General features: G+C 38.1%; 1 protein-coding gene across 3 annotated transcripts; it reads left to right on the top strand.

Annotated features, from left to right (window-relative positions):
* Positions 1–27,701, top strand: LOC120806129 (angiopoietin-related protein 2-like). Of its 3 annotated transcripts, none has more exons than XM_040156898.1 (5): positions 1–161; positions 13,237–14,166; positions 18,964–19,157; positions 23,170–23,440; positions 25,702–27,701. In XM_040156898.1, exons 2-5 carry the CDS (start codon positions 13,242–13,244, stop codon positions 25,899–25,901), a joined length of 1,590 nt encoding a protein of 529 aa, XP_040012832.1. In that variant the 5' UTR covers positions 1–161; positions 13,237–13,241; the 3' UTR covers positions 25,902–27,701. The 3 variants fall into 3 exon arrangements, with proteins under 3 accessions (XP_040012832.1, XP_040012831.1, XP_040012830.1); XM_040156897.1 differs by lacking the exon at positions 1–161 and adding an exon at positions 1,866–2,267; XM_040156896.1 differs by lacking the exon at positions 1–161 and adding an exon at positions 5,835–5,933.
* Positions 27,702–27,707: the final 6 nt, after the last annotated feature.

Genomic DNA, 27,707 nt, shown 5'->3' on the forward strand with positions numbered 1-27,707 from the left:
GTTGCCTTAGAGGCAGGAAACAAAGGAACTGAAAATACCTAGTTCAAGCTGGGGAACTATATTTTTCTGTTCCTATTAAATTCCAGGATTACAGGAGTCGTTTTTAGGCACTTGTCCTTTGGACAAGCGCAAAAAGTCAGGCACAAAAGTCACCTTTCCAGGTAAAAGTGACAAAAATTATTTTTTTTCACTTTGTTTGCGAATGCAGAATTCAGATGTGAAAAAGTTGAATAGGACTTTTATGGAGAAAATTCTGTGGCACACCAGGGCCCAGATGTATAGATTGTATTTATAAAATAAGAATGTGCCGTGAGAATGTGCACACCGCAAGCATTCTTCAAACTAGGCATACACGAGGTTTTGAAGAGATAGATGCGGGTGAAATTATGAGGTGGTCATCGAACATAAGGTGAGAGATTTAACCTTGTAGTAAAACATTGTTTAGGTTGTTTGCCAGTTTTATTGATTGTGTTGTTATTTTGCAGTCTACACAGCATTCTGGAAAATGTGACTCAGAGGCACAACTTAATTTTTAAAGTTTTTACGAGTTCATTCTTTTTATCTACATTTGAGCCATTAATTTCGTTAATGATCTTTTCATTTGATCCTGAATTGTGAAGCACTTTATGAAGTCTGTTTCAATATGAGTTCTATAGATGAATTACTGATCATCCTTCTGACATTTAAGGATAATTATGACAGATATTACTGCGATGGTGGTAGAGGCACTATAAATAGCCACATTCATGCGTAACAGTCAGGTCGTGCATGTGCACCTGTTTCCACAGTAATTGAGGTTGCAAATAGCGAACCAGGCCTACATGCAGCTTTAAAAATCAAGAATATTTTCAACACAAGAATGCCAAATGCATTGCATTTAGGTAACGTCAAAATTGACAGCGAACTTCTGTGATAGCAAGCTTGCTCTCCCCCCTCTCCAGCTAGCTCTGTTTGTAGTTTCTAATCTCAAAAAGTGTTTTTGGGGAAATGTGACTGATTCAGTGAGAACAGTAACAATTCTCTGGGTTGGTGCTCCGCTAACATTATTGTTATAGTAAACAGTGAAGTGTATGGTGAAGTATATAGTGTTACAGGGAATTTAACAGTTGTTTAAACTAACTAGCTAACATTTCTTAATTGTCAGCCAAGTTGGGTTGCCTCCAACAGACGCTGCAGAACATTACTGCTTCCTCATAACGCACCCAGTCAAATTAATCTTCAACTGTTCAAAAATTTTTTCTCTGTTTGACTTGTATAGTGCAGTTGTAACGTCTCTTCTTCTTGGTGCTTTCCCTGGTACTTGACCGGGCTGCAGAGCCTATTTGAACTGCAAGCGGTTCCTACTCTGCGGAAAACTTGATCGACTCCTGATTGGTCAGTCAAAGCATTCTGAGCTAGATGTATCTTGGGGAAAAATGCATTCGTCGCAAAGTGGTATTCTGAATGGAAGCCAAGTAATGAGTGGCACATAACGTGAAGACAGTTTTTTTTTTTAATGACTTTTAACTTGTCCAGTGCGACAAGTAAATTTGTCTTCCACTTGCTCTACAAAAAATTCATTTCTCCCAGACAAGCAGACAAGCCTTAATGTTGAGCCCTGCCACATGCTCCAAACCTGTGACTTCACTGCAACACATGCAGCTGCTGACATGTGCGGCTGGTCAGCTTTCCCAGTCTCCTTCACAGGGATTCAGGCGGGGGCTGCAGGGGACAAGGATTTAGGTGGGGGGACTGAGAGCCCCTGTTTTATGCCTCCATGATCTTCCTGTTGTCAAGGGGAGGGGAAAGGGGAGTTGCCTAAGCTCACATCTTGATTACTTCAAGCAACAATAAGTACCTCACTTGTAATGGCAGGAAGACCAAGGGAGGTTGAGTCTCTGGGACGAAGACAAACAGACTCTGTCTGGGGAAAAGGCGTGAGCTCTCAGCTTAGGACTCATCACTTGACAAAGGTGGAAAAGTCCTCTGCTACAGATGGATGAAGTTACAACAGGCAAACTGTTTGTTGCTGCTGCTTGATTAGACACTTAGGGAATTTAAAAAAAAAAAAATCTCCCTCTGCAGAGACATCTACACGGCTGGAAAATTTTCCTCATGGTCTTTACGGAGAGTTGATTCTGACAGTAGGTAAAGGAAATAATATAAAAAACTTCCACTGAGAAAATAATTGACAAACACAGAGGAAATGTGGAATGACTCTGACTGGTGAGGACTTGGAGTCAAACTTGTCAGACAAGCAAGGGATATAAGGAAACAGACACGAGGAGGTGAGTTAGAAAATTATCTGACCTGACATTTTCATTTCATATGCAACACACAGAATACTGATTGTGCTCTGAGCCCACTGCACCATCACAAGTGTTGCCAGATTTTACCTTTAGAACAGTTTTACTTCTTTTTGTCCCCCTTTAAGTAGCTTTAAGGTTGTTATAATACCTTAATCCTCTCTATCGGACAGTATGGTATATAAAGTATTTTGTATTCCAACTCTTTATTTAAGCTACATGCATCATTTTTCAGCATGACATTTTATATCGCTGGAAACTTGAACTTTTCTGTGGGTTTGAACAAATTTTTGCTGCACAGTGTGACTGTTCTGACTGTTGTGTGGAACAGTTCAACTGGCACGGCCATTCTTTTCTAATACATTCAGTTTGACACTGCAGTGTACAGTCTCATGATCAATTCAGTTAAATGAAGTTATCTTTTATTATTAACTCTGTTTAATTAGCAAGATTCAAGTCAGGCAACTTATAAACTTGAGTTACTACTTTGGTTTTTCCCAAACATCCAACTGATCATTCATTTCCCTCATTAAATTATATTGTTCAGGAACATTGTCAGCTTTTCTGCATACTTCCCAGCATGCATATATTTGGGTTAAAAAGGTCATTTTTTAAAATCTTAGTACTTGATGAAGCTTGTTCTGGGTCTTTTTATACATGACTCTTTTCTTGTAAGACACTTCAGCTTAAGATTTTATATTAATGGATCCTGTATTGACTGATGCTACTTGCAGTGCAACTAAAACTATAATGATTTGGTAGACTTGACACTACTTTACTGGTGAAGTGGAGGCCACTGTGCTCTTGAGAACCTTCAATGCAGCAGAATTCCTTTTTGTAGCCTTCCCCAGATCTGTGCCTCAACACAATCCTCTCTCTGAGCTCTGCAGGCAGTTCCTTCGAGTTCATGACTTGGGTTTTTGCTCTGATATGCATTGTCAGCTGTGAGACCTTATATAGACAGGGTGTGTGTGCCTTTCCAAATCATGCCCAATCAATTGAATTTACCACAGGTGGACTCCGGCCAAGGTGTAGAAACATCTCAAAGATGATCAAGAGAGACGGGAGGCACCTGAACTAAATTTCAAGTTTCATAGCAAAGGGTCTGAATACTTACGTCAATGTGATATTTTAGTTTTTCCTTTTTAATAAATTTGCAAAAATTTCTAAAATTCCGTTTTCGCTGTTTGTCATTATGGGGTATTGAGTGAAGACTGATGATCGATGAAATTTTTTTATTTTTGCATAAGGCTGCAACATAACAAAATATAATGAAAGTAAAGGGTTCTTAATACTTTCTGAATGCACTGTATATTATATATTTTATATATATGGTACTCTCTATTTGAGAAGAAAACTGACGACTAGAACCCCACCAATACGTCATTTACTTATCAGATATATATCAAAACCAGCGTACATGTCAGCCATTAAGTAACAAAAAATGACAGTAGATAAATGGCAAAGATCTGTTTGAGATCAGTTGGACAGTCTTTCCATTACAGGAATTTGTCCACGAGAGAACAATGACAAGATGACTTCTTCTTATATGACTGCAAAATGTCCTGCTCACTACTGCTCTTGGTTCTATAAAGCTAGTCAGTATTTTCATATTAACAATGGGTGAAATTACTTTGTGTAAAGGGAAAGGGGTGGCATGTAGCGATGAACTCTGATAATAATCACAAACTCCACTGTTACACTCAGCTCTACAGAGTGTTTAGCATCTTTCATCTTATTGTTTTGTTTTTATTACCAGCAACTTTACTGTTTTGGTCCAGTTATAGGGCTCTCATCAACCTTGTCATTCATTGAAAAAGCTCTGATAAAGCTACTGCTCTGCACACCACCTGCTCAGCAGCAAACAGCAGACACGCTTAATAGAATAAGCTGGTGAACATAGTGGAGCATTTAGAAGCTAAAGAGCCAGATATTTACCTCAGGAGTTGGTGGAGAGTTAAAAGAGAGTAAATATTAGACTTACATTCATCAAATGGACATAAACAGGGTTCTAAATTAATACTAAAGTTGCTCTGCTGAATGTGTAACCAAAATGGGAAACCAAAACACACTGTATACTGTATCCAGTGTGTTTCGGTGAGAATCACTGAATGTAAACATACATGTAAACATACAGCAGAAGAATAAACGGAAAACACAAAACTGACATATTTTTAGCAAATCCTTACAGTGAATTTGTTTGCAAAGAGTTTCACATAACATCTTGATGGCTTCATTTCAAATCCATTGTGGTCCTGTACAAAATTACAAAAATTGTCTCACTTTCCAAATACTTATGGACCTAACTGTATATCATTGAAGACTAACAAATTTGCTGAATTCATTTCGTTCCTCGTAAAACATTCACAAAGCCAGTTTTTTAAGTATTTTAAATCCTGCATTGTTTACATCCATGTTTACTTGCTACCAGTCGTCCTCTTCTCTGTTTATGTTGGTGCATTACTGTGTTTCTTGATACTGCCACCTGAAGATCAGTGGAACAGTATGAAACTATTGGCAGGACTGTGTATTACGTCATTCGTGAGATCATTGTTTAGACAAACAAAACCAGGACCCACACGTAAATAAATTCAAGGGATCCTTCATTTGTTTATACAAATCTTCTGGGATATGTAGTGTAATAGTAACACACTCTGCCATGTCTATTTCCTAAATCAAAAACTAAGGCCACTCTGGTCCACTCGTTTGCTGACATGAGGAGGTAAGTGGCTCCTTTTTCCAATAATAAAAATGGATTTTTCTCACAGTGAGGAAGTTGACAGTGTAATGGCGCAATTGTGTGTAGAATTAAACTTTGCCATTAAACTGTGTTACAGTCAGTAGAGCATGGCGATGTTGTAACGTCTGGTTAAAGTGCAACACACCACAAACCAAAGACTTAATAAACCTTTTCAGTAACCACTTTACCATTGAGCAGCTTGTGAAGGCTGAGCAGGAAGATATTAGTCTGAGACTAGTAAAATAATAGCTCTCCTGCATCAATTCATTCAATTGCAGTTAAACACAGAACAAAATGATCCGCAATTATCTAAGTAGTCACTTCTTTAAGTTCATTAGTCAGCCAGCACTTAACTAAAATCTGCTGAATGAGGAGAGATGGGTGTTTCTCTCCTCTCTCTCCCCCTATGCTTTAAAGAGCTCCACAGACTTGTAATGCTTTTGTGTTCAGACGCTGACGTACATTGTGGCACAGATGAGTCTCAGCCATTCGCTACTGTTCCTGCTGTGTGTCCACGTGTGTGGCTGAGAATGAGTGAATTCCAGAAACAGACAAAGTGACAAAGATAGAAAGAGAGAGGGCGGGAGACAAGGAGGGATAAAGCATGCATGACAAATTGATTTATTACTTTTGTTGCTGCTGAATGATTCTGATGTCTACAACTGTGTTTTTCCTGTGTGTGGTCATATACATGTCTGCTGACACCTTTTATAAGTATGCCTGACAGATGGTGACCTGTATCTACTGCTTTGGACTGATTTTATGGGGTCCATGCTGTATTTCCCAGTGACCAGAGACCTGACAGACACCCAAACACACTGTATGCTATGGAGAAGACACTATCATCCCCACAAAGATGTGCAATCACTGGTTTGCAAGGCTTGTTGGCGTCTTAAACTTCAACCCATGTAATGACCACTGACACAGACACACAAACACAAACACAAACACAAACACAAACACGCGCACACACACACACACACACACACACACACACACACACACACACACACACACACACACACACAATTTGCCAGTGAATAATGGTAAATGTGTGTTTAACCACAGTTTGACGACTTCGGCTTCACTGACAAGTTAACCTTTAGCATTTATGAATACAGTAAGACAGATGAAGGACAAAAAAAACAGACTAAAAAAATAATAATAATTAAGCTAAAATATTGAAAAGTGTCTGCTGGACTGTGATGTCTTCCTGTTCAGTTCATCTGGGGCAAGGCTGGACGACTTTATGTCATGTTCAGCAGAGAGTAGGAAATGAACTATTCATCTTCATTAGAGCACAGTGGCAGATAAAATACTGCAGTTCTCTTCCACTGCACTCAGTCTCTTTTAAAAACAACATCTGATAAAAATTTTTGTGGTGGTATTACATGAAGCAAAAACATACATGAACATGTTTACTGGGGTCATTCAAACGATGAAATAATCTTTGAAAATATCTGTAAACTAAGAGCAGCAGAGATAAAAGGGCTAAATCATCAGTCTACCTTGAAACATGTCAAGCAGTTAATTGAGGCTTAAACAAGTCTTTCAAAACATAATAAACCAGCTCACTGATTTTACACATTAAGATCAAATACTCATCATGGGGAGTTCTACTGTGAAAAAAACTGTTTTCTGTGGCTCCGAAGGAGCTTTATCAAACCTGAAAAAATAACCCTGATGAGGTTATTAATGTTATCTCAGCTTGGACTTGGAGACCACAAATGTGTGACAGAAAGCCTGCATTACAAACTGAAGGTGTGGAGTTTGAAAGATGTGGGCTTTTATCAGGCTGGGAGTGTGTGATCAAACATGCAAGCAAGTTGCATTCTGGGAAATTTAAGAATATACCCAGCTTTGCTGCTGCTTTGAGATTTATAATTCTTTTTTTTTTTCAACGTCTCTTGCCAGTTCCCCAATATTATGGAAGTGCAATACTGACTAATACCAAAAATAAGATCTATATATATATATATATATATATATATATATATATATATTATTAAAGGGAATATTCTAAAGTTAAAAAGTCTGATGATGATCCACCTGGTGATGTTTTTTTTTATTAACTAGGATAACTAAACATTTTGTTAAATATCCCTTAAGTTTGGTTATTAAAAAATGGTGAATAAGATACACAGTGAGCAGGACATTTTATAGAGTAAAAATCAACTTGTCAGCGCTTTCTCTTGGATAAATTATGTAACGGAGAAACTGTCTCTAAATGACCACAAACATATTTTTGACAGTTCTGTACTGCAACTGCTTTTAACATATCGGCAAACATAAATGCATATACCAATATATCTGTGAAGATAAAATCAGTAATGCACCGATACGGAATTTCAGGGCTGATAAAAATAACTGATAATTATTGGTTTGTCGTGGTCGATACTCATATGATAACCGATAAAATTCTTCTTACAAATATCAAAATGTGAAGGGGAAAATATTAATATTTTATATATAAGTATATAAGTTTATATACTCATATATACACTTCCCCTCTGCCTGGGACTGCTATGAATGATTTTGCCACTGTTGGTAAAGAAATGATCAGGAATGTAGTAATGCAACGAAAACCCTCCACCTGTTCACTTGACCCCATCCCCACCACCGTTTTTTACACTGTGTTTAATTGTCTAGAGGATGAAGTGCTATTGTAAGTGATTGTAAATCACTCCCTGCTAGCTGGTACTTTCCAGTATGCACTGAAAACTGCTGTTGTGAAACAGAAGTTCCAATCCGTCTTTCGTCCTCACCATAGCACTGAGACAGCGCTAGTTAAAGTTGTAGATGATCTGAGATTGAACATGTATGACTCAATATTAGTACTTTTAGACTTAAGTGCTGCATTTGAAATGGTCAATCATGACATCCTTATCAACAGATTACAGAATTGTGCTGACCTCTCTGGCTCAGCTTTAGATTGGTTTAGGACTTATCTATCCAGCAGAGATTTTCTCTCTCTCTTGTTGGCAACTCCACGGTTTACACTAGCATAACATGTCGTGTTCCTCTAGACTCCATTCTGGGACCTGTGTTATTACTGTATTCATGTTGCAAAAAATCTGGACATGCTTCTAGATCCTTTTTTTCACCTTGGAAATATTTGTAAAGTGCAACCGTTGCACACCAGTTAGATACTGAGAGATTTATGCATGCTTTTAGGCACGAGTAGGCTTGATTACTGTAATGATCTCTTTTCTGGTCTACCTAAGAAAGCTATAAACAAGCTACAGATCATTCAGAATACAGCAGCACATGTACTGACTGGCCTTTTAGTTCTTCCCAGGGTGAGTACAATGAAATATGGCGGTCCTCACCTCTTGTAGAGCCTGCCACAGGAACTGAGAGCGTCACAATCTGTCAACACCTTTCAAAGAAATCTTAAAACATACCCTTTTAGCTTAGCATTCTCTTAATCTCTTTATTAAATTATTTTGTTTAATTCCATTTCAATCTTTGCTCTTCTACTATGATTCACTGGACTCTCTATTTTACCTTGTCTCCTATTTCGTATAGTATCATTTCCTTATGTATCTTCGTATTTACATTGCATTGTTTATAGCCTTGTATTGAAACTTTGCACGAATGGCGCTATATGAAAAAAGTCTGATTTGATATGAACTAATTAGATTTTGGAGGTCAAAGGTCAAGATCACTGTGACTTCACATCCGTCCCATTCTTGTGAACACAATATCTCAGGAATGTCCTCAGAGAATATCTTTAAATTGGCACAAAAGTTCACTTCGACTTATAGAACTCATACAGTAATTATGACAAAATACACTTAATACCTTTTATTAAATTCCTTCAAAGTCTTCACTGCATGTTTTCAGGTTGTCCGTTGGTCCGTCCTTCCATAAGTATGTACGTTTGTATGTCTGTCCCATTCTCGTGAACGCGATATCTAAGGAGCACCTTAAGGGTGTTCATTGGAACTCAAGGATGAATCGACCGGATTTTGGTGGTTCAAGGTCAAAGGTCAAAGTCACTGTGACCTCACGTCCGTCCCATTGTTGTGAACACGATACATCAGGAACACCGTGAGGGAATTTCATTACTTATTAGGATTACTGCTAATCATGATTTAAAAAAAAAAAAACAAACACTTAATACCTATTATTAAATTCCTTCAGTCTTCACTACATACTGTATATTATATGAGTCTGGGCAGACATGGATGTAAACTGCAACTTGACTGCTTGGCAGAGCCATACAACTGTGAGGGGGTAATTCTAGTTTTGATTTGCAGATTAATTAATACCATATCTTATCTCCTTTTTGACATGAATGTACATACTTCTGGAGTAATTAATGATTATCTAACTTGAACATGATCTTTTGCCATCATTGTCCTCTGTCCGTCCTCTGTTGCTGATGTGAGACTCTCTGCTCTACAGGTACTGCTGCTAGAGAGGAGGCCAGTTGGTCTCAGCCTCAAAGTCTTCAAGAGTTTATCTAATATAAAGATAAGGGGCGAGTTGGGCTCAGCAGTTATATACAATTAGCGTTTATTTACATCTTGTTCATTTGCTACTAGCATAATGAACTCTGTTTGTCTCGGTAAAACATACCGGTGTAGTTGATGAAAAGGGGACAGCAAGTTGGCCTCCGGCAGAATGGTCAAAGATGTCACATTTCTGCAAATTTCAAATCCTTTCTATTAGCATTTTTGCAAGTTTGATAAAAAAGAAGTTTAGACTGATACCTATTGCTTCCAGAAAATAGCCATATGCTTGAACTTTAAGTCCAAGACTGACAAAAGCTTTCACCTTCTCCTGCCCACCCGGCTTTTATATGTGACTAAACTATAAGCTGTATAACTGAAAGCATTGCAACCTTAAATAGTGTTATAAACTCACTTGAGTACTTTGTGACATAGTTTCGCTTTAAGCAGTGCAGGTAGTGACTAACTGAATCAAGCTTTCCCCTCTGGGCTCACTGTAGCTTTGTGCACTCATTGCTATGACTGTTAGTACTACAAACCCATACAAATCAATATACTATCAACTCAGCTGCTGATACCAGCTCTCATAAAAATTAGCTGTCCTTGACACTTCGCGTACAAGTCACACTGCAGCCCATATGCAAAAGAATGCTGAAGAGGTGTGCTTGGGAGCTTCGGGGCTCACCAAATGCCTTCATGTACCAAGATCAGACAATAGACTCAGTGCTTGTTAACCTGTTAGCCTGTGGATATTACTCCTGATTCCTGATTTCTGCTGCCTACTGACTTTGGAGAGACCTGCTGCTACATTTGCCTTAAGTTACACAATTTTAAGTGCCTTTTAGTGGAAATAATTGTTTTACATTTTGACTTAAATACTTCTTATCTCTTCTACAGGTTATCTTTCATTTCAGCTATTGTCATGATAAAATATATATACAAGATGGTAGAGTACTATTTAGTGTAAAAGCACACACAGCTATGTTATCAGCTGTATGTAGCCTGCAGGGTCATATTTTGGGAGAGAAATGATGCATATTGTTCTACTTCAACTCAACACTGGTATATCATGTTAGTTTGTCCTGCACTCTTATGTTGTAGAAAGTGCACAACACCCAATACTTGATACATTTAGAGGTCCACACCTGGTATATACCATGGCACCCACCGTCCATAGTCCGCAGTGTCCTCCACATTATCTGCTATAAATATTGACCAAAATTCTATCAAACAATAACATTAATTACATTTTCTTACTTATCAGCCACCAATATATTGTGCATCCCTAAAAATCAGCAAATAATATCACCTACATGTTGGTCAAGCTCAAAAGTCTATGGTTTGCCCATGGTTTATGCTTGCTGTAAATTTTGAAATCACTACCTCATAAAATCAGGAATCACAAATTAAAATTCAGTTGAATGATTCCAGAGATTGCAGGTAGGGGTGATCAGTCTTTCAGATGTGTTACATATCAGTAATTTAATGACTGAATCGGCAAGCCTTACACAGCCCACTGATTCATTCCTGTTGTTAAATTTAGTTCCACTTGTATCTTATTTCTTTGTGTTTTCCATTGTATAAGCTGGTGAACTCACTTCTCCAAAGTAAAAACAATATTAATTTAAGATTCTTGGTAAAACTGCCAAACAGGAAATAACAGTAACCCTCCACCAATCTTAATGGTTTTGTTACATTTGTTGCATCTCAAGATTCAGTAAGTATGTGACTCAGAATCAGTATTTAATTAGGCTTGGCCAGATTTAGCTGATACTTAAAGATCACTTTAATTAGGTCAATATCAGCACTGATGCGGATCAGGATGAAATGCAGTCCAGCAAAAAAAGGCTGCTAAAACATGACTAATAAACCCCTGGCAACAGTGGTGGCAGTTCAATAAAACGTGCATGTGCAGTACCCCACCAGGCACAAAGCTTCATTAAGAGTCAGCAAGCTTAATAAATCATTATTAAATAATTGAGATGAGCAAAAAAAAATATTTTTATCTTTTAAGCATTATAATATTACTTCATATGAAATTATAAATATGAAATTAAAAAAGAAAAATTTATTTTGTATTCTCTTTCCTAACGGGTACCGGCCCAGCCATGCGGTACACAATAATTCAGCACCAGCCTCCTCCTGATCCTGCCCCCACCTAATACAAGTAAATGGGTGTTAAAACCAATAAAACAGTAGGATTCATGTTTAATAGATTGAGTAATCAATCAAGAGCAGTCCCTTTTTGTGTAATAAATATGTAATTAGGTCTAATATTTGTCTTATCAGTACTAGGGGCCTGGTAGGACACACCTATCCATTACCACAACATTAACCACCATTAGCGCCACTACCGGTGTTAGTCCAGCAGATGGCGACAATGTGTGCCACTTTTGCATATTGTCATGCTGTAACTATGACAGAAGCTGCAGCTCTTTAAGCACTGAGCAGAAAACTAAAATATGAAAAAACAAGTCAAGACAATCTTTTACTATGTTAATGAAAGTCAGGAATGGATGTAACTTCAGCATTTATTTTGAATTTAAATGTTTAGATTGTAGAGAACCTTTTTTCCAAGTCCCATGTCTGTTTTGTTTTCTGGAGGATCTTTCTGTTTGGTGAAGTAGCCAGGCTGAGCTGGATACCAGTGACTGAACAGGCCTATTTTATTTAACTAATAATGATATAACATAATAATGTAAAATGTTAAACAATGTTAAAACAGACAAGCATCTGTGTGCACATATATGTGTTATATTGGGGGTTGGGAGGCTTGGGGTTCTGTTAAAACAAATCCCTTTGAAGGGTTGCCGTAGTCTAAAAAGTTTCGGAGCTACTTTTCTAAACCAGGAGTTTTCAAGAGAGAGAGAGTAGATGAGGGAAAAAATCAAACATAACATAAAAAAAAAACTTAGCTTCATTTGGTCTGTAATTTGTTGTAGTTACATACTAAAAAAATAGACAGACCTCTCAGTAGCAGTCATGTAGTGGTCTCACAAAATTCATGTTCTGCTGAATGCTGATAAGTGCGTGATGAAGGACTGTCACTGATGACCTACTTTAATTAAAAATCAGTGTTTCGTTGTTGGGGACCTGACAAGGAGTGATGAGGAAATGCAGCACAGGCAGACTGCGCGAAGTACATGGTAGCTGCCACAAAAATAGCCTGTGATAGCCTATTAATCATATTAATATCTGATTTGCTTGATTGTTTGTTTTTTACCCGGTAGCAAATGTGGCATACTACTAATGTGTGGCCAAAGGGTGAGAATCTTTGGTTAAATATAACTCTAAAAATGGTAATCATGCTTTAGCTGGTAGTGGATGTTGTAGGAAGTCAAATGGAAATCAAAATGCTGGCAGTGAATTTTCAATGATACATTCAATATAAATATTTTGTCATTACAGAATGTTGATAATTACTGTAATGCAGCAGCATACCTTCTCCTCAAATGTATTAACAAATGCAAATTCTTACATTATAATTTCTGAACGGCTCCTCATAAAACCGAGGTCAAAACCCAGTCAAAGATAGTTGAGTAGCTCCAGCTTTAAGCACCTGAAGATTGTGAGCATGCACATTAGTAATGCCTTATTTGAAATGCAATATTTGGGATGGCAACCAATTATATGCAAAAAATATGCACTATGCTATGGTAATACTGGCATTATAAATGTTTAAAGTCAGTGTAACTACCATGAATGATGTGAGAGAATGAATATTTACTGATCATTTCTTTCCTCTCTGTTCCAGATATCATGTTCGTTCGGGTGCAGCAGGACTTTGCTATGATTCTTCCCGAACTGTTTTTGTTGGTGATCCTTTTGCTCTCTGGACCAGTGTCCCCTATCCAGGGAGATACTCAGAAAAGCAGGAACAGTGATAAGATCCTGAGGAGAGAGTTTATCTACGAACCAAAAAGGCAAAAACGTGCCGTGGTTGACTACAGCATCACCCAAGCAGACAAATGCTCTTACACCTTTATTGTGCCTCAGCAGAAAAACAACGGGGCCATCTGTGTGAACTCTAAGGAGCCCGAGGCCTTGCTGGAGAATCGGGTCAATAAGCAGGAGTTGCAACTCCTCAACAGTGAACTACAGAAACAGAGACGGCAGATTGAAGTGCTGCAGCAGTTGGTAGAGGTCGATGGAGGTGTGATCAATGAAGTCAAGCTATTACGCAAAGAGAGCCGCAACATGAACTCCCGAGTTACACAACTCTATATGCAGCTGCTGCATGAGATTATTCGCAAGCGAGACAATGCTCTGGAGGTGTCACAGCTGGAGACCCGCGTGCTAAACCACACAAACGAAATGGGGAGGCTAGCTGCACGTTATCGCGACCTGGAACATAAGTACCAGCATCTGCTGACCCTCGCAAGCAGCCAGAGTGCTCTCCTGGTGCAGCTGGAGGAACACTGTAAGCAGAAAGAGTACTCACACGGTGTGGTTCAGGATAGGAGCCATCCTCACCATCCACAGCACTCTGTGATCCCGCAGCCTCCTCTACAGAGACCTGCAGTGTCTCCTGGAGGCTACAGGCCCTACCATCCACCTACCTACACCCGCTACACCAATAACCCCATGACTAATGAGATACAGAGTGACCAAAACTCCAAAGCATTACCAACTCCACTGCCCACAATGCCAAGTGGTACATACAGCTTCACAAACGAACCCTCTAGTAAGTAGTTGCCCACACTGACACTTTCAGATCTTCCTCTGAGGTCTGTCTTTTAACAAACACTGGGCACACATTGTCCAATACTTCACAAAGCTGTGGGAAACATTTCTTCTACAGTGATAAACCTCACTCAGAACACGCATTCAGAAGGCTGCAAATGCATTTTTGAAAGGTTACTGTAGCTCAAACTGATCCAACAAATCCAAATAATATCTTCAGTAGTTTAGGGTTTATCTATGGTTCTGGTGGTTAGTTTACAATAATGCAAGATTAGATCAAACATGAATATCTGGCAGAGTCAGACTCATTGGTGTAATCATATCCGCATTAGATTCGCATGTTTATCTAACGGGAGTTTAAGTATCTCGTAGTCTTGTTCAGGAATGAGGGTAGGATGGAATGGGAGATTTGACAGGCGGATAGGTGCAGCACCAGCAGTAAAGCAGGTGTTTTACGGGGCCGTTCTGGTGAAGAGGGAGCTGAGGCGAAAGGCAAAGCTTTCAATTTACCAGTCAGTCCTCAGCTAAGGTCATGAACTTTGGGTAATGACCGAAAGAATGAGCAGCTGAAATGAGTTTCCTCCGCAGGGTGGCTGGGCTCAGCCTTAGAGAAAGGATAAGGAGTTCTGACATCTGCAGGGTGCTTAGAGTAGAGCCGCTGCTCTTTCACATCGAAAGGAGCCAGTTTAGGTGGTTCGGGCATCTGATCAGGTTGCCTCCTGGGTGCCTTCCACTGGAGGTCTTCGGGGCACGTCCAACTGGTAGGGAACCCCAGGGTTGACCCCAAACATGGTGGAGAGATTATATATCTCATCTGGCCTGGGAACGCCTCAGGATCCCTCAGGAGGAGCCGGAAAATGTCTCTGGGGTGAGGGACGTCTAGGCTGCCTTGCTTAACCTGCTGGCACCGCGACCCAATTTCGATAAGTGTCAGAAAATGGATGGATGGATGGATCTAATGGTCGCAATAACACAGTTTGACTTTTGTTAAGATCACAAAAGAGAAAATGTCAAGGTCATAATGTGCTTGACAAAAAATGTATAAAGATAACAATACATTTAAAACTCTTAGGTCTCACATCTCACAGTCTGACTCATCACACTACAGTAACAGTTAAGCCAGAGAGACAACTGTTTGTATTAAGCCAGATTTTAGCCACTCAGGTGATCTGTACAGTGTGAGCATAAAAGCTGCAGGCTCTGGTTCAGGTTCTACTTGTTTTAAAAAATTATTAAAATAAGTAGAATGACTTAACACAACACAGAAGATTGGTAAAAAATATGCACAGTGTGTGGGCAGAAGCTCTACTCTGAGCAAAAAAAAAAAAAGCTTTATTCTGAGAAAAAGATTTCATAACCACGGGCAAATTAACCTGTCTTACTAAACAGACTGCTCTCCTCTTATAACCACGTTTCTGTAACTGGTCGACATTCAAGAAACCTTGCCGATTCTGTATAAAGCAGCACAGACTGAAAATTTAGTAGAATAGTGTGGAAACATTGGCAGGATGTGTATAACGTGTATGTGTGTCCCTATACATGTGCACAAGACAAAAAAGCGCGGAAAACCCATAGGGCTACTAGGGGTCAATAACTCCACAGGGAACCTTAAACTAGGATGAAAAGTTACCCAGCTCTATAATATGACAGCTCATCAGTAGATAGCTGCATCACCCAGACAGAAACACAGATCCTACTTTTCATTTGAGGTAGCATCTGTTTAAGAAAATAGAAGGGGAAGGGTTCCGCCACTATTGTAAGGACACAGGTTGGAATTAGTTTTCGTATGATCTTACTGAAAATTACTTTTTTAAAACTCACATACGCTAAATTTAGTATCTTATGATCATCTTGTAATGATTGTGGAAAAAAGTGCATGTAGTAGACTGGCTACATTTGAGAAAAAAATGGAAAGGTAGGAAAGGTCACACATGGAAACACAGCATACAGGAAAATATTACTTGGTCATGTGTGCTTTTGGTTGAAGTGGTTCCTATTAGACAATATTTTAAATTTAAGGTATATAACTTAATTTGGAACAAAACAAATTAACTACATAGAGTACAGTACCTATGATCTGCAATGGCCTCAGCACAGAACAAGGTAGGGCAACCTCTTTGTTACCTGCCAGGTGATACCAAGGGCATAAAAAAAAAGGCAGCGCCATCTGCTCCCTCACTCACAGTCATAGGACCTTGCTTACAGAGATTATAGTGAGTAAAAACAACTGAAACTGTAAAGGGAGGGATATATCCCCTTAGCTGTACCGGATGTATGTGGAGACTACATTAAGTTGACTCCATGATAAATTCATGTTGCATCATTTTGGTAGAAATCAAAGAGTGACATGGGCACTGGAAAGCTATTCATTTATTATTAAACCGTCTACTCTTCATCATATATACAGTGCAAACAAAAGTAAGCTAACAGTGGAATCCAGCTGTAGACAGATGACTATTGAAAAAATGACTGCTGATAGGAAGTCTTGTACTTGGATAGCAGGTTTTCATCATGCTAAAAGCTGTTAATCTTTTGGAGCATGGAGTGATGCATTACTGGGTAATGTAGAGCTGCTGTAGGTGGGTCCTGTCTGTAATGCATTTAAAGGGGCAGAAATAGCTGAGAAGGGGAAAATAAGAAATATATCATAGCAACAATAAAGAAGAACCTATGCAACTTGATATAATATACTGTAGGAATGATATGATACAGTATGGAAATTCCAGAAGGGCAATCTTTATGAATGTTGGCTAAAATAAGTCATGCTGTCTTAAATCAGTAGTCATTTCTTAAGCAGGTATCACAGTGGATTTGACAGGCTTGAAGTTTAAGAGATTTCATGCCCAGTCAGTCTGGAGATTGTCCTTCCAGAGGGAATGGGGCAAAGTCTTCCTAAAAAGATATCACAGAATATATGACGCAGCTAAAGAGTGTATTACAGTAAAGGCATTTTTCTTTTATTTTTTTGACTCTCATCAGACTTAATCCTTTGTGACATTAAGTTTCCTGAAACTGAGAATGGTTTAAGTTTATGTAGTGCTGAAATTATTTGTCTATCAGTTATAACTCAACAACAGATAAATAATCAGCAACTACTTTGATAGCTGAATAACAGTTTCAGTCATTTTTCAAGCATAAAATGCCAAACATCTGCTAATTCAAGCTTGTAAATTGTGAGGATTTAGTTCTTTTCTTTATCTTATGTATAGTAACTTTATACCTTTGGGGTTTGGACTACTGGCTGGACAAAACTGAATATGTCACCTTGGGTTTAAGGAAACTTTGACAGTGAATTTTTTATTTTTCTCTATTTCTGACATTTTGTAGATGAAGTGAACTAATCAAAGAACTGAGAAAATAGCTGAAAGATTAATCAGTAATGAAAACAATCATTTTTTGCAGCCCAAAACTGATAAAAGATGCAACATTTTGGAACAAAAGTGCAGCATTAGCAGTGAGAACAGAAGAAACTGGCAGTGAATGTTATCAAACAAAAACTCAAGTTTTGAAGATGGATGTTTCTTGAGATAACTGAGACTGGATGTATTACTTACAAATTTTCCAGAAGACATTTACAATTAACATCTCGTTGTCAAGAAAATTACAAAGGCAAAATTAAACAGCCAGATATTTTAAGGGAGTCTGAATGATTTTCACCCTGTGTGAGAAATATACATCAAAGTTGTAATTTCAATAACATTTATTAAGTGCCTATTTGCCATCTTTTGTAAATTTAGTATAAATGCTTAAATTAGTTAAAATATCCTTTTATTCGCATCACATATTAAATCATATTACCAAACAAGGCTCATCTTGTAAGGTAAAAAAAGACTATTTCTTCCTGCTTCAGCTGTCTGTGATTTCAGCGTTTGAGTTTCAATACACAAATATAGGTGTTTTTTTATTGCATTTCTGTTTGGGTTTTCATTTTTTATATAATGATTTGGGAGTTATCTAGATTTGGCCTTATTTTTGCCACAACACAGAATAAATTGCTATCCTATTATTGGGACTCACCCCAACACACTGTGGAAAGGGGCTGGGGAACAATAAACAGTTGTAGAAAATGAATAAATGGCCATGTGACCATATCCATGTAATATGACATAAAACCCTTATCTTTAACTCTCAAACAGCCCTTTAAAGTTGTGAGGACAAAATGTCCTCACTTTCCCAAAATGTCCTCACTCCCAAGGTCTAAAACTCAAACTGCTCCTCACAAAGACAGAAATACACACACACACACACACACACACACACACACACACACACACACACACACACACAGACACACAGACACACAGACACACACACACACACACACACACACACACACACACACAGACACACAGACACACAGACACACACACACACACACACACAAAACACAAGTAACCGCTGTAAATAATGGTATGATATGATCTGAATAAAATATAGCCATCTAAATGTGCTGACTCTGTGTTTCCATATAAAGTCTTGTGTTGCTACCAAGAAATACAGTGCACTTTTGCTCACTGTAATGTTTACTGCAGCCAGCATCACAGAGACTAGAAAGCATTTGTAATAACTGGCACACATAAGTCACAAAGTGACTTCACTTTACCAGGAGGCCTCTGTCCATGTTTTTATATTTTAAATGATGTTGCAGTGGTTGTACTTGAACACATTGTTATATAATTGTTGTATTATAATAATAATGATGATAGCATGTCAGAGAAATAAATATTAGTCATGAAAGCCTCTGTGGATCAACATGCAGTACACAGCTTTGTTAGTCCGTATTCCCTCTCTGCTGCAGGTCCTTTCAAAGACTGTCTGGAGGCTCTGGAGGGCGGATACCCTACCAGTGGCATGTACCTCCTGAAATCAGACAACGGCAACCGATTCATGCAGGTTTGGTGTGACCAGAGACACGACCCTGGTGGCTGGACTGTCATTCAGAGGCGTCAGGATGGCTCCGTCAACTTTTTTAGGAACTGGGAGACGTACAAGGTAATTATGAAGATCTGAGCTTAGAAGTATATGGTTTTATATGCCTTCTAGATCATGCTGAGATATCAAGCTTCAAAGATGTCAGCATTAAATTGAGATGGGATGTTGCATTTTAGGAACCATCCTTTTAAACAAGTCTAAGAGTCTATAGCCACAATAGCAGCTCTGTGAGGCTGTGCAAGTATAGCAGTGCTTTGGACCAAATGGCAATACCAGCATGCTAACGTTCACATAAAGACAACACTAAAATCCTGATGTTAAGCAGGTATAATGTTAATCAAGTTCATCGTCTTAGTTTAGCATATTATCCAGCTAAGATGTGGCAGTTAAAACTATAAACAAAGTACAACTGAGGTTTAGGTTTATTGACAACACTCCAACATCTGCAGCTACACTACAACATATCAGACTTTGTCAGGGATAGAATGAGAAAGTCCTGGACTTATTTTGATCGTTGTCCCGAGTGTTTAAACAGTCCTACAACCTCATCAATATGGCAACAATCATTCAGTGTCCAACATAAAATAATTAGAAAATGAGGCTAAAGAAAAGTAACTCATATAAAAGGCTGATAGGAATGTCACCAGTTTACCAAGTATTATGTCATAATCCAAAGTATTGCACAAATTAAAAATTTGACCCGTGATAGTTCTAGATTGAAAGTCATCAGCGAAGTTATTACAATTTAGCCTGAGAGGACATGAATGTTTGAACCAAGGTTCACAGCAATAGTTGTTGAGTTGTTGAGTTGGGTAGATGTTGAGATATTTCACAGGATAAGTGAAAACTTCTACCTGTTTGTGTTACTGAATAAAAAATTAAGGGATCACCAAAGTCCAGAGAATTCATCTTCTGGGCACCACGAATGCCTGTACCAAATTTTAAGCTATCCAGTATCATGATATTTCACTAAAAGCCAAAAATGTGGACCTCGGGCTGGGACTAGAGGAAATGTCACAGGATCACCAAAGTCAGTAGGATTCATAATGTTTTGACAAAATTTCAAGAAAAATCTAATCTATAAATCTAAAAATCTATTTAGTATTTCACCTCCAAAAAGTTAAAAAAAAAAAAAAGGAATGGTCAGAATAGAAGCAGCAGAGGCCAAGATATCCTTACTTTAATTACCTAGTACTAGTCTAGCTACAAAACAATGCATCATATATTTCAGATTTTACAAGTGGGGTCTTTGATTATACCTTTCTACCTGGTTCTTGCAAATTCTATACCTCCAGTCTATAACTCAGGCTTTCTGATATTAATTTGTCGTCTTTGTCATCTCTAACATAATAAGATTATTCAAAAAACTATTTTCTATATTTATACTAGTTAACTTAGGATACACTCCCTGATTTTGTTTCAGTGATTTATAATAACCCTAAATTCACCCTGTGAACTAACTTTGAAAAGGAACCCCGACTATTAAGAATTGTATTACTTTATATTTCCCCTTTCCTATCAAAATAAGTTGTTAGAAACACATGAAATATTTTCATTATTTACAAGTCCTCAACATTTTCACCTATGGAGGAAACTATTAATTGACATGTGCATGGACTCTGGGTCCATGATGTAAATTGGTTGCTCTTGAGAGTTGAGCTACTGGCGCTACCGTTACCTGTTACTATTTTTACAGGCGCACAGTAGAGAAGATATCAACACAATGCCACACTGTGCCGCTTTTGGTTTTAGTTTGAAGTCGAAAGGCAACAAGAGAAGTGACATAAGTCTTCAAAGCTCTCCTAACAATAAGAAGAGGAGAAAATAGTGGAAAAATACTTCTGGACAAATACAACTTCCTAAAGACCCGCAGCTGTGTTCTAACCACTTCTTTCCAGATGCATTTGATGCATTTAGTCAACCACAGTTATGTACTTTGGAGAAAAGTCCCCAGTCTAAGAATGAGGTTAATAAAATTTTCTATAGAGCCAGTCCAGGGCTGTTCTACTTTTAATTCTGGACCACCAGTTTATACAGTCTTACTGTATGGCATTTAAATAATTAAAGACTGAACAATAACATTCTTAATAAAGAATTAAAAAAAAACAATTACAATAAATCAAGTAATAAATAGGGATAAAAGAAATTAATAGGGAAACAAAAGGATAAAACACAGTAAAACTGTGAACATAGCATCACCCCAAATAAAGACCAGATTAAAATACGCTATGAACAATAACTGAATTTTTATCAATCTTAAGTATATAGGTTTCTAGTCAAGTGTAGCAGGTAATGGCATAACATTATCTTTATTAGATAAATAAATTCTTATCACAACACTGTAAGTTAGCTGTAATTCTTATATTAATTTGCTTAAGAAATCCAATAAATACAATAATTTAAAAGGTTAGTAATAAAGGCATCTATACACTATTTCATCTGTGTTCCCAAGTAAAGAATTAATGTTTTAAAGACCTTGTTTAAATGAGATTCAAAATTCAGATTGGAGTCTAAAATCACTCCAGGACAAAAAAGAAAAATGTACAATTGTGTGCTATCTGCATAACTGCGGTAAATGACACCGATGTCTGTGATGTTACTAAACAAGTGCAAAGAAATCTTCTTGGAAGAATGCCAGTCAGTGCCAAGCATGTGTTATATATGCTGGGAAAATACTGTCCTGAAACCAAGTATGGGCCTGCAAGACTCACCTATTTCTTAGATCTGTCGATTAAAATGTCAGATGTTAAATGTCACATTTGCTCATTAGTATTATCAGTCACAGACTTTTACTACTTTAGCTGAGTAATTAAACTGGAACTCTTCTAATATGGCATTGCTGTTTAGACGATTCTTAGGGCCTAGCTTGTTAGATTAACTGAAGACTATCTTTGTAGATGTATTAGTAAGACCAACATCCCATTAACACCAGCCAAATATTGAAAGCAGCACATAAGGTGCACATTATCAGCAGCTACAGTCCTCCATAGGCCAAAGAACTGCTACATGTGTTTACAAGAACTCACAACCCAGTAATCAATGTAGTTGCATATATTTTGCATTAGTTGGAAGAAAATAGACATGAACCATAAAAACATTCTTTGGGATGCAGCTACATGAGTGAAGTATCAGCCTTGTAGACAGCTGTATTGATTCAAACTTAAGTGTATCTGTTTGTTAAAGGCATGTTAGACAGATGCCCTCCTATCTAGTCAATCTTTAAGCCTTTCAGTCGTTCAGAAGCTCATACTTTGCAAGTTGACTAGTCATGAATGGTTGTTACCACTTCGAGACTAGCCTCAGTTTCAACTGCATCTGCTACACGATCGGTTTTGTCGTATGGCGTTTCTTACATAAATCTTTCTTAAAGCTGAGAAATGTCATTGGCATTTTTTGTTCACATTCTAAGCTAAATTGATATCTGCTACTGCAACACTTGTTATCAAAATGGAATTGTACAAACACGACTTTGAAAACTGCCATGGTTATATTAAAAAGACCTAATAATGTTATACCTATGATGAAACAATTAAACTGCAATTTAGCTCCCACAGCTGAAATTTTTAACAAAAAAAATCTGTTTGGCCAACCCAACTCATTGTGTAATATATGAGGAATTGTAAGAAAAACTCAACAAAATCAAATCTGTGAGATCACAACAGCAGAGCTGAAATCAATTAAAATGAACTAGACATGCTCTCAGTGTTGCAGCCAGCATACTGATCCAATGACTTCCAAACCATGCTGTGTTTAATTGTCAAAGCATAACATTCTGTGGCCTCAAGTGAGGACTTCCCAATCTGGATACTCTTTTCAGTACTTTAAACTCAAGACCATTATGCCACTGCTCTTGGCCTCTCACTTTGACATCATACAAGTGTTTCACAAATGCTAGGAAAACATGGGTGGTTTCTTGCTGAAGTCCAAAGTTGTATCCAAGAGGAGGAAAAACAGCTTCTCTCTTGTAAATCTTAAAATAAGACAATGGCTGTGAAATTTCCTATTAAATCATGAGTTACGAAGAGTAGGAATGGATTTTTCCAGACTAAAAATGTCTTTCCTCCCTTCACAGCAAGGGTTTGGAAACATTGATGGTGAATACTGGTTAGGCCTAGAGAACATCTACTGGCTGACAAACCAGGGCACCTACAAACTGCTGGTAACCCTGGAAGACTGGACTGGACGCAAGACCTTTGCGGAGTACGCCAGCTTCCGTGTCGAGTCAGAGGCTGACTTCTACAGGCTGCGGGTGGGGCGATACCATGGCAACGCCGGAGACTCTCTTACCTGGCACAACAGTAAGCAGTTTACCACACTGGACAGAGACCATGATGTCTACACAGGTGAGTGGAATGTAGTGCAATAGAAGGCAATGATAAGTACAAGTACTGCTAACATTTTGGTATCTGAATCAATCAGATATAGCCACAAAGTATATATGCCACTCCTCGCATTGAATAAGGGTAAGTTAATCATAACTGTCTGTATTCAGAGTTGAGTTATGTACCCAAAATGACAAGTTGATACAGACACTTCCCTTTGATAGACTAGTGTGAGGGTCTGCGCTGCCTCTCACCCAGTGTCCTGGGATAGGGTCCTGCCCCATGCCACTCTGCACAGGATAAGTGGGTATGATGGACGGATACAGAAACTGGGCACATCAGCGTTCAGGCTTCAGGCTATGGATACAGTGGCCTCAGAAAATCTTCAGACCCCTTCACTTTTTGTACATTTTATTGTGTTGTAAATTTAATTTTAAATGTATAAAATTTACATTTTTGCTCATGAATCTAAACTCAATAACCCATAATGACAAACTGAAGACATGTTTTTAGAAATGTTTACAGATTTAAAAAAATTAAAACTGAATTCAGTACTTTGTAGAAGCCCATTTGGCAGCAGTTACACCTTTAAGTCTTCTTGGGTTAGTCTCTAAAAGCTTTGCACACCTGGATTTGGTCAGTTTATCCCATCCTTCCTGGCATGTGTTCTCAAGCTCCATCTGATTGGATGGGAAACATCTGAATTGCCACCTTCAGGTCTCTCCACAGATGTTCTATGGGGTTTCAGTCCAGGCTTTGGCTGTTCCACTCAACAACAGTCAGAGACTTTTCCTGAAACCATCTAGCGTTTTCTTGGCTTTATACTTCAGGTCAATGTTGTGCTGAAACGTGAACTGTCACCTCAGTCTCAAGTCATGTGTACTCTGGAGCAGGTTTTCTTCAATTACCATTCTGTATTTGGCTGCATTCCTCCTTCCTTCCAATCTGACCAGTTTCCCTGTCCCTAATGCTGAGAAGCATCCGCATAGCATGATTCTGCCAACACCATGCTTCAATGTAGGGATGGTTTCAGCCAGCTGATGAGCGGCATATGCCAGATGTGACGTTTGGAGCTCTGCCCACAGGGTTAAATTTTTGTCTCATCAGACCACAGAATCTTTTTCCTCATCTGTTCAAAGTCCAAACAGGTTGTCATGTGCCTTTTAATCACAGTGGCTTCCATCTAGTCACTCTCCCAATTATGGGACCTTATATACCCAGATGTCTGACTTTCTAAATTATGTCCAATCAATTGAATTTGCCACAGGTGTGAGGGCCCCAATTTGGACTGCCACAGCAAAGGGTCTGAATACTTTGTAAATAGAGGTTTCAGTTTTTGATTTTTAATAAATTTGTAAAAAAATTCTAAAAGTATAAAAGTGTGAAAATATCAATTTTTGTCCATTTAAATTAAATCTATAACACAATAAAGTGTGGACAAAATGAAGGGGTCTGCATACTTTCTGAAGCCACTATATACAGTCCATGGCACTAGTGTTTGATAGAGTTTTGCCAAAACAAATACATGTCTTGAGTTCAATATTGTTACATATGCGTAGGAGGTACACTGCTCATGAGACGTGTCAGGATTCATCAATCTCAGCTCAGTAGACAATAGTAGCCTAACTTTGTCCACTGTCCCCAAGGACACTTGGTTATGTTTTAAGCAGTTTGATATTCAGAGAAACTGTCTAAGAGTTTGTTATAGCTATAACTGTTCTGCCTGAAATTCACATCAGTAACATAGAATCATAAAACTACCCTTATGTTGTATTTTGTTTGTTTCTTGCTGTTCTGTTTTTGAAAAATAATACTCATCAGCCTCTATGTGTTATTTTTGATTGTGCAAAACAAAATGGCTTTATCTACTTTTAGAAGATTACAGCAGCAATTAAGCATTAATCGTTTAAAATTTGTCCAAATACCAGTGTTCTACTATTCCTTTGTGACTGAAGACATGCACGCAGAAAATAAACATTTGGATTTTGGAGATTTAGATTCGGCAAGCAAGCCACCCAGTTATGGTCTGGTTAATTTCAATGATCTGAATGTGTGCACAAATACACGTCTGAATATGGATAACTTCTTCTTGTGGACATATTTAAATTTCTTTTAGCTGACTTGATTCAGCAATTCTGCAATCGCCGACATATAGTTAATAATAATAGTTTTAACAAAAAACAAACATGTCTTCCCGTGTGCTGCTGTAGATTTGTCCACAGTGCCCACTACTGTGTCACAGTGTCATACCAGTTGGTTTGCTTAATTCCTTGTGTCTCCAGGTAACTGTGCCCACTACCAGAAGGGAGGATGGTGGTATAATGCCTGTGCTCATTCCAACTTGAATGGCGTGTGGTATCGTGGTGGACATTATCGTAGCCGTTACCAGGATGGCGTCTACTGGGCTGAGTTTAGAGGAGGAGCTTATTCTCTGAAGAAAGTGACCATGATGATACGACCCAATGCAAACACCTTCTATTAACAATTCAGTTATTCAAAACTGAACAGTTTACTGGACAAATGTTTCCTCCAAAGGGATTCCATTTCTATATCACAAAAACAGGAATCCTTGAATTTCAACTTCCATCTTCGCTTTTTTACTGTTAGTTGCTTTACATTCATAATGAGGTTTCAAATTGGTCATGTAGAGACGCAATGGGATTTGTGCAAATTTTTTTTTTTAAATTTTATTCCTCTTACAGGTATATGATCTACTTGTCTTGTTTGGGCTCATAAATCTTTATTATACATAAATCAACAAAAGCACACACAAGCATACATCATTAAGTTGCTGATACTTCAGAATATTGTTGTGCTTAAATTACATACAGTTTCTATTATGTACTATATGTATAGGTTGGTAAATGGTAAATGAACTGCACTTATATAATGCTATTCTAGTCTTATCAACCACTCAAAGCGCTTTACACTACTGCCACATTCACCCAGTCCCACACACATTCATACTGGGGTTCAGTATCTTGCTCAAGGACACTTTGACATGCAGACTTCAGGAGCTGGGGATCGAACCACCGACCTCTCTGTTAGAGGACGACCCACTCCACCTCTTGAGCCACAGCCACACAGGATCAGTTCTTAACGAAAGACATCTGGTTGTTTATTTTGATGCAGTTTTCTAATGGTTTCAGTAACTCTGTCAAATTTACTGTCCACGTCTTTTGCCTCTTGATTTCAATTAATATTTGGACATAGCAATGTTTAAACAAAAGTTAGTTCAGACAGCTTAGAATGTGAACAAAGTTCAGCAGGTCAACTTTTCTTGGATTTAAATAACAAGACTCTGGACTATACTGCTACCCGTATCACTGAGTACACTGTGCATGATTCTTGAACTGAACTGAATATGGTATATGGAGTATAATGATTCTATAATACCTGAAGTGTCTTAATAGTGATATATGAAGTTGCAAGATGGGACCACTGTTCTGTTCTCTCAAATTACGGCATAATTTTTGAAGGATCATGTCATAATTTTGGTACTGAAGATTCTGGTGCTTGTTGTTTTGTGCCACAACTCAACAACTTTACATTTAAGCATTTTATGCTCCCAAAGGTATCCACATTTCAAACTGACTTTTTATTCCTAGCATGAAACCATAATAGGACACTAAAACCCTCCAATTGAGAAATCACAATATCACATTTTCACTTATTTCGTTAGCTTTGGTTAATTAGCCAGAGTCAGGACATGCTTAACATAGCATAAAGACTGGAAGGCAAGGGAAACAGCTAGTCAAAAATACACCTACCAACACATCTAAACCTCACTGATTAACGTGTTGTATCTCATTTGTTTAATTTGTCCATAAAAAAAAGAAATATAAACTCTGCAAGTTGTGGTTTTACAACAGCAGAGTGCAGTGACTGTATGTTGAATCCCAGAGCCTTGTCATCATAGTGAGGTTTCCAGGTTTGGTACCATTGTGCCTGTATAAATATCAAAACCAAACCTGTGATCACCAAATGTATCTAGCTATCCACGATGTAGCCAGAGCAGAGAAGTGCTGGACACATGGTTACACTGTTCTTCACCTAGAAGAAGTTCAAGCACATAGCTCTGCCTAAAACCACAAATTGTTGTTTTTAGAATTTTGTTTGCATAAGGATGCAGCGGGTTAATTAGTGAGCTTTAGAGGTGGAAGTAGGTGTATTTTTGAACTTTGGTTAGAGCCTAGCTAGCTGTTTCCCGCTAGTTCCAGTCTTTATGCTAAGCTAGGTTAACCATGTCCTGACACCAGTTCCGTACTGGAGTATTTACCAGCTCCAA

The sequence above is a fragment of the Xiphias gladius genome, chromosome 20 (genome assembly GCF_016859285.1).
Source record: "Xiphias gladius isolate SHS-SW01 ecotype Sanya breed wild chromosome 20, ASM1685928v1, whole genome shotgun sequence".
Lineage (NCBI taxonomy): Eukaryota > Metazoa > Chordata > Actinopteri > Istiophoriformes > Xiphiidae > Xiphias > Xiphias gladius.

Bases quoted from the DNA above. Each gene is read 5' to 3' on its own strand.
- LOC120806129 (XM_040156896.1), top strand. From the start codon at position 5,882: ATGTGCAATCACTGGTTTGCAAGGCTTGTTGGCGTCTTAAACTTCAAC. The intron at 14,167-18,963 runs GTAAGTAGTTGC...TCTCTGCTGCAG, and splicing joins CTTCACAAACGAACCCTCTA to GTCCTTTCAAAGACTGTCTG. The intron at 23,441-25,701 runs GTGAGTGGAATG...TTGTGTCTCCAG, and splicing joins AGACCATGATGTCTACACAG to GTAACTGTGCCCACTACCAG.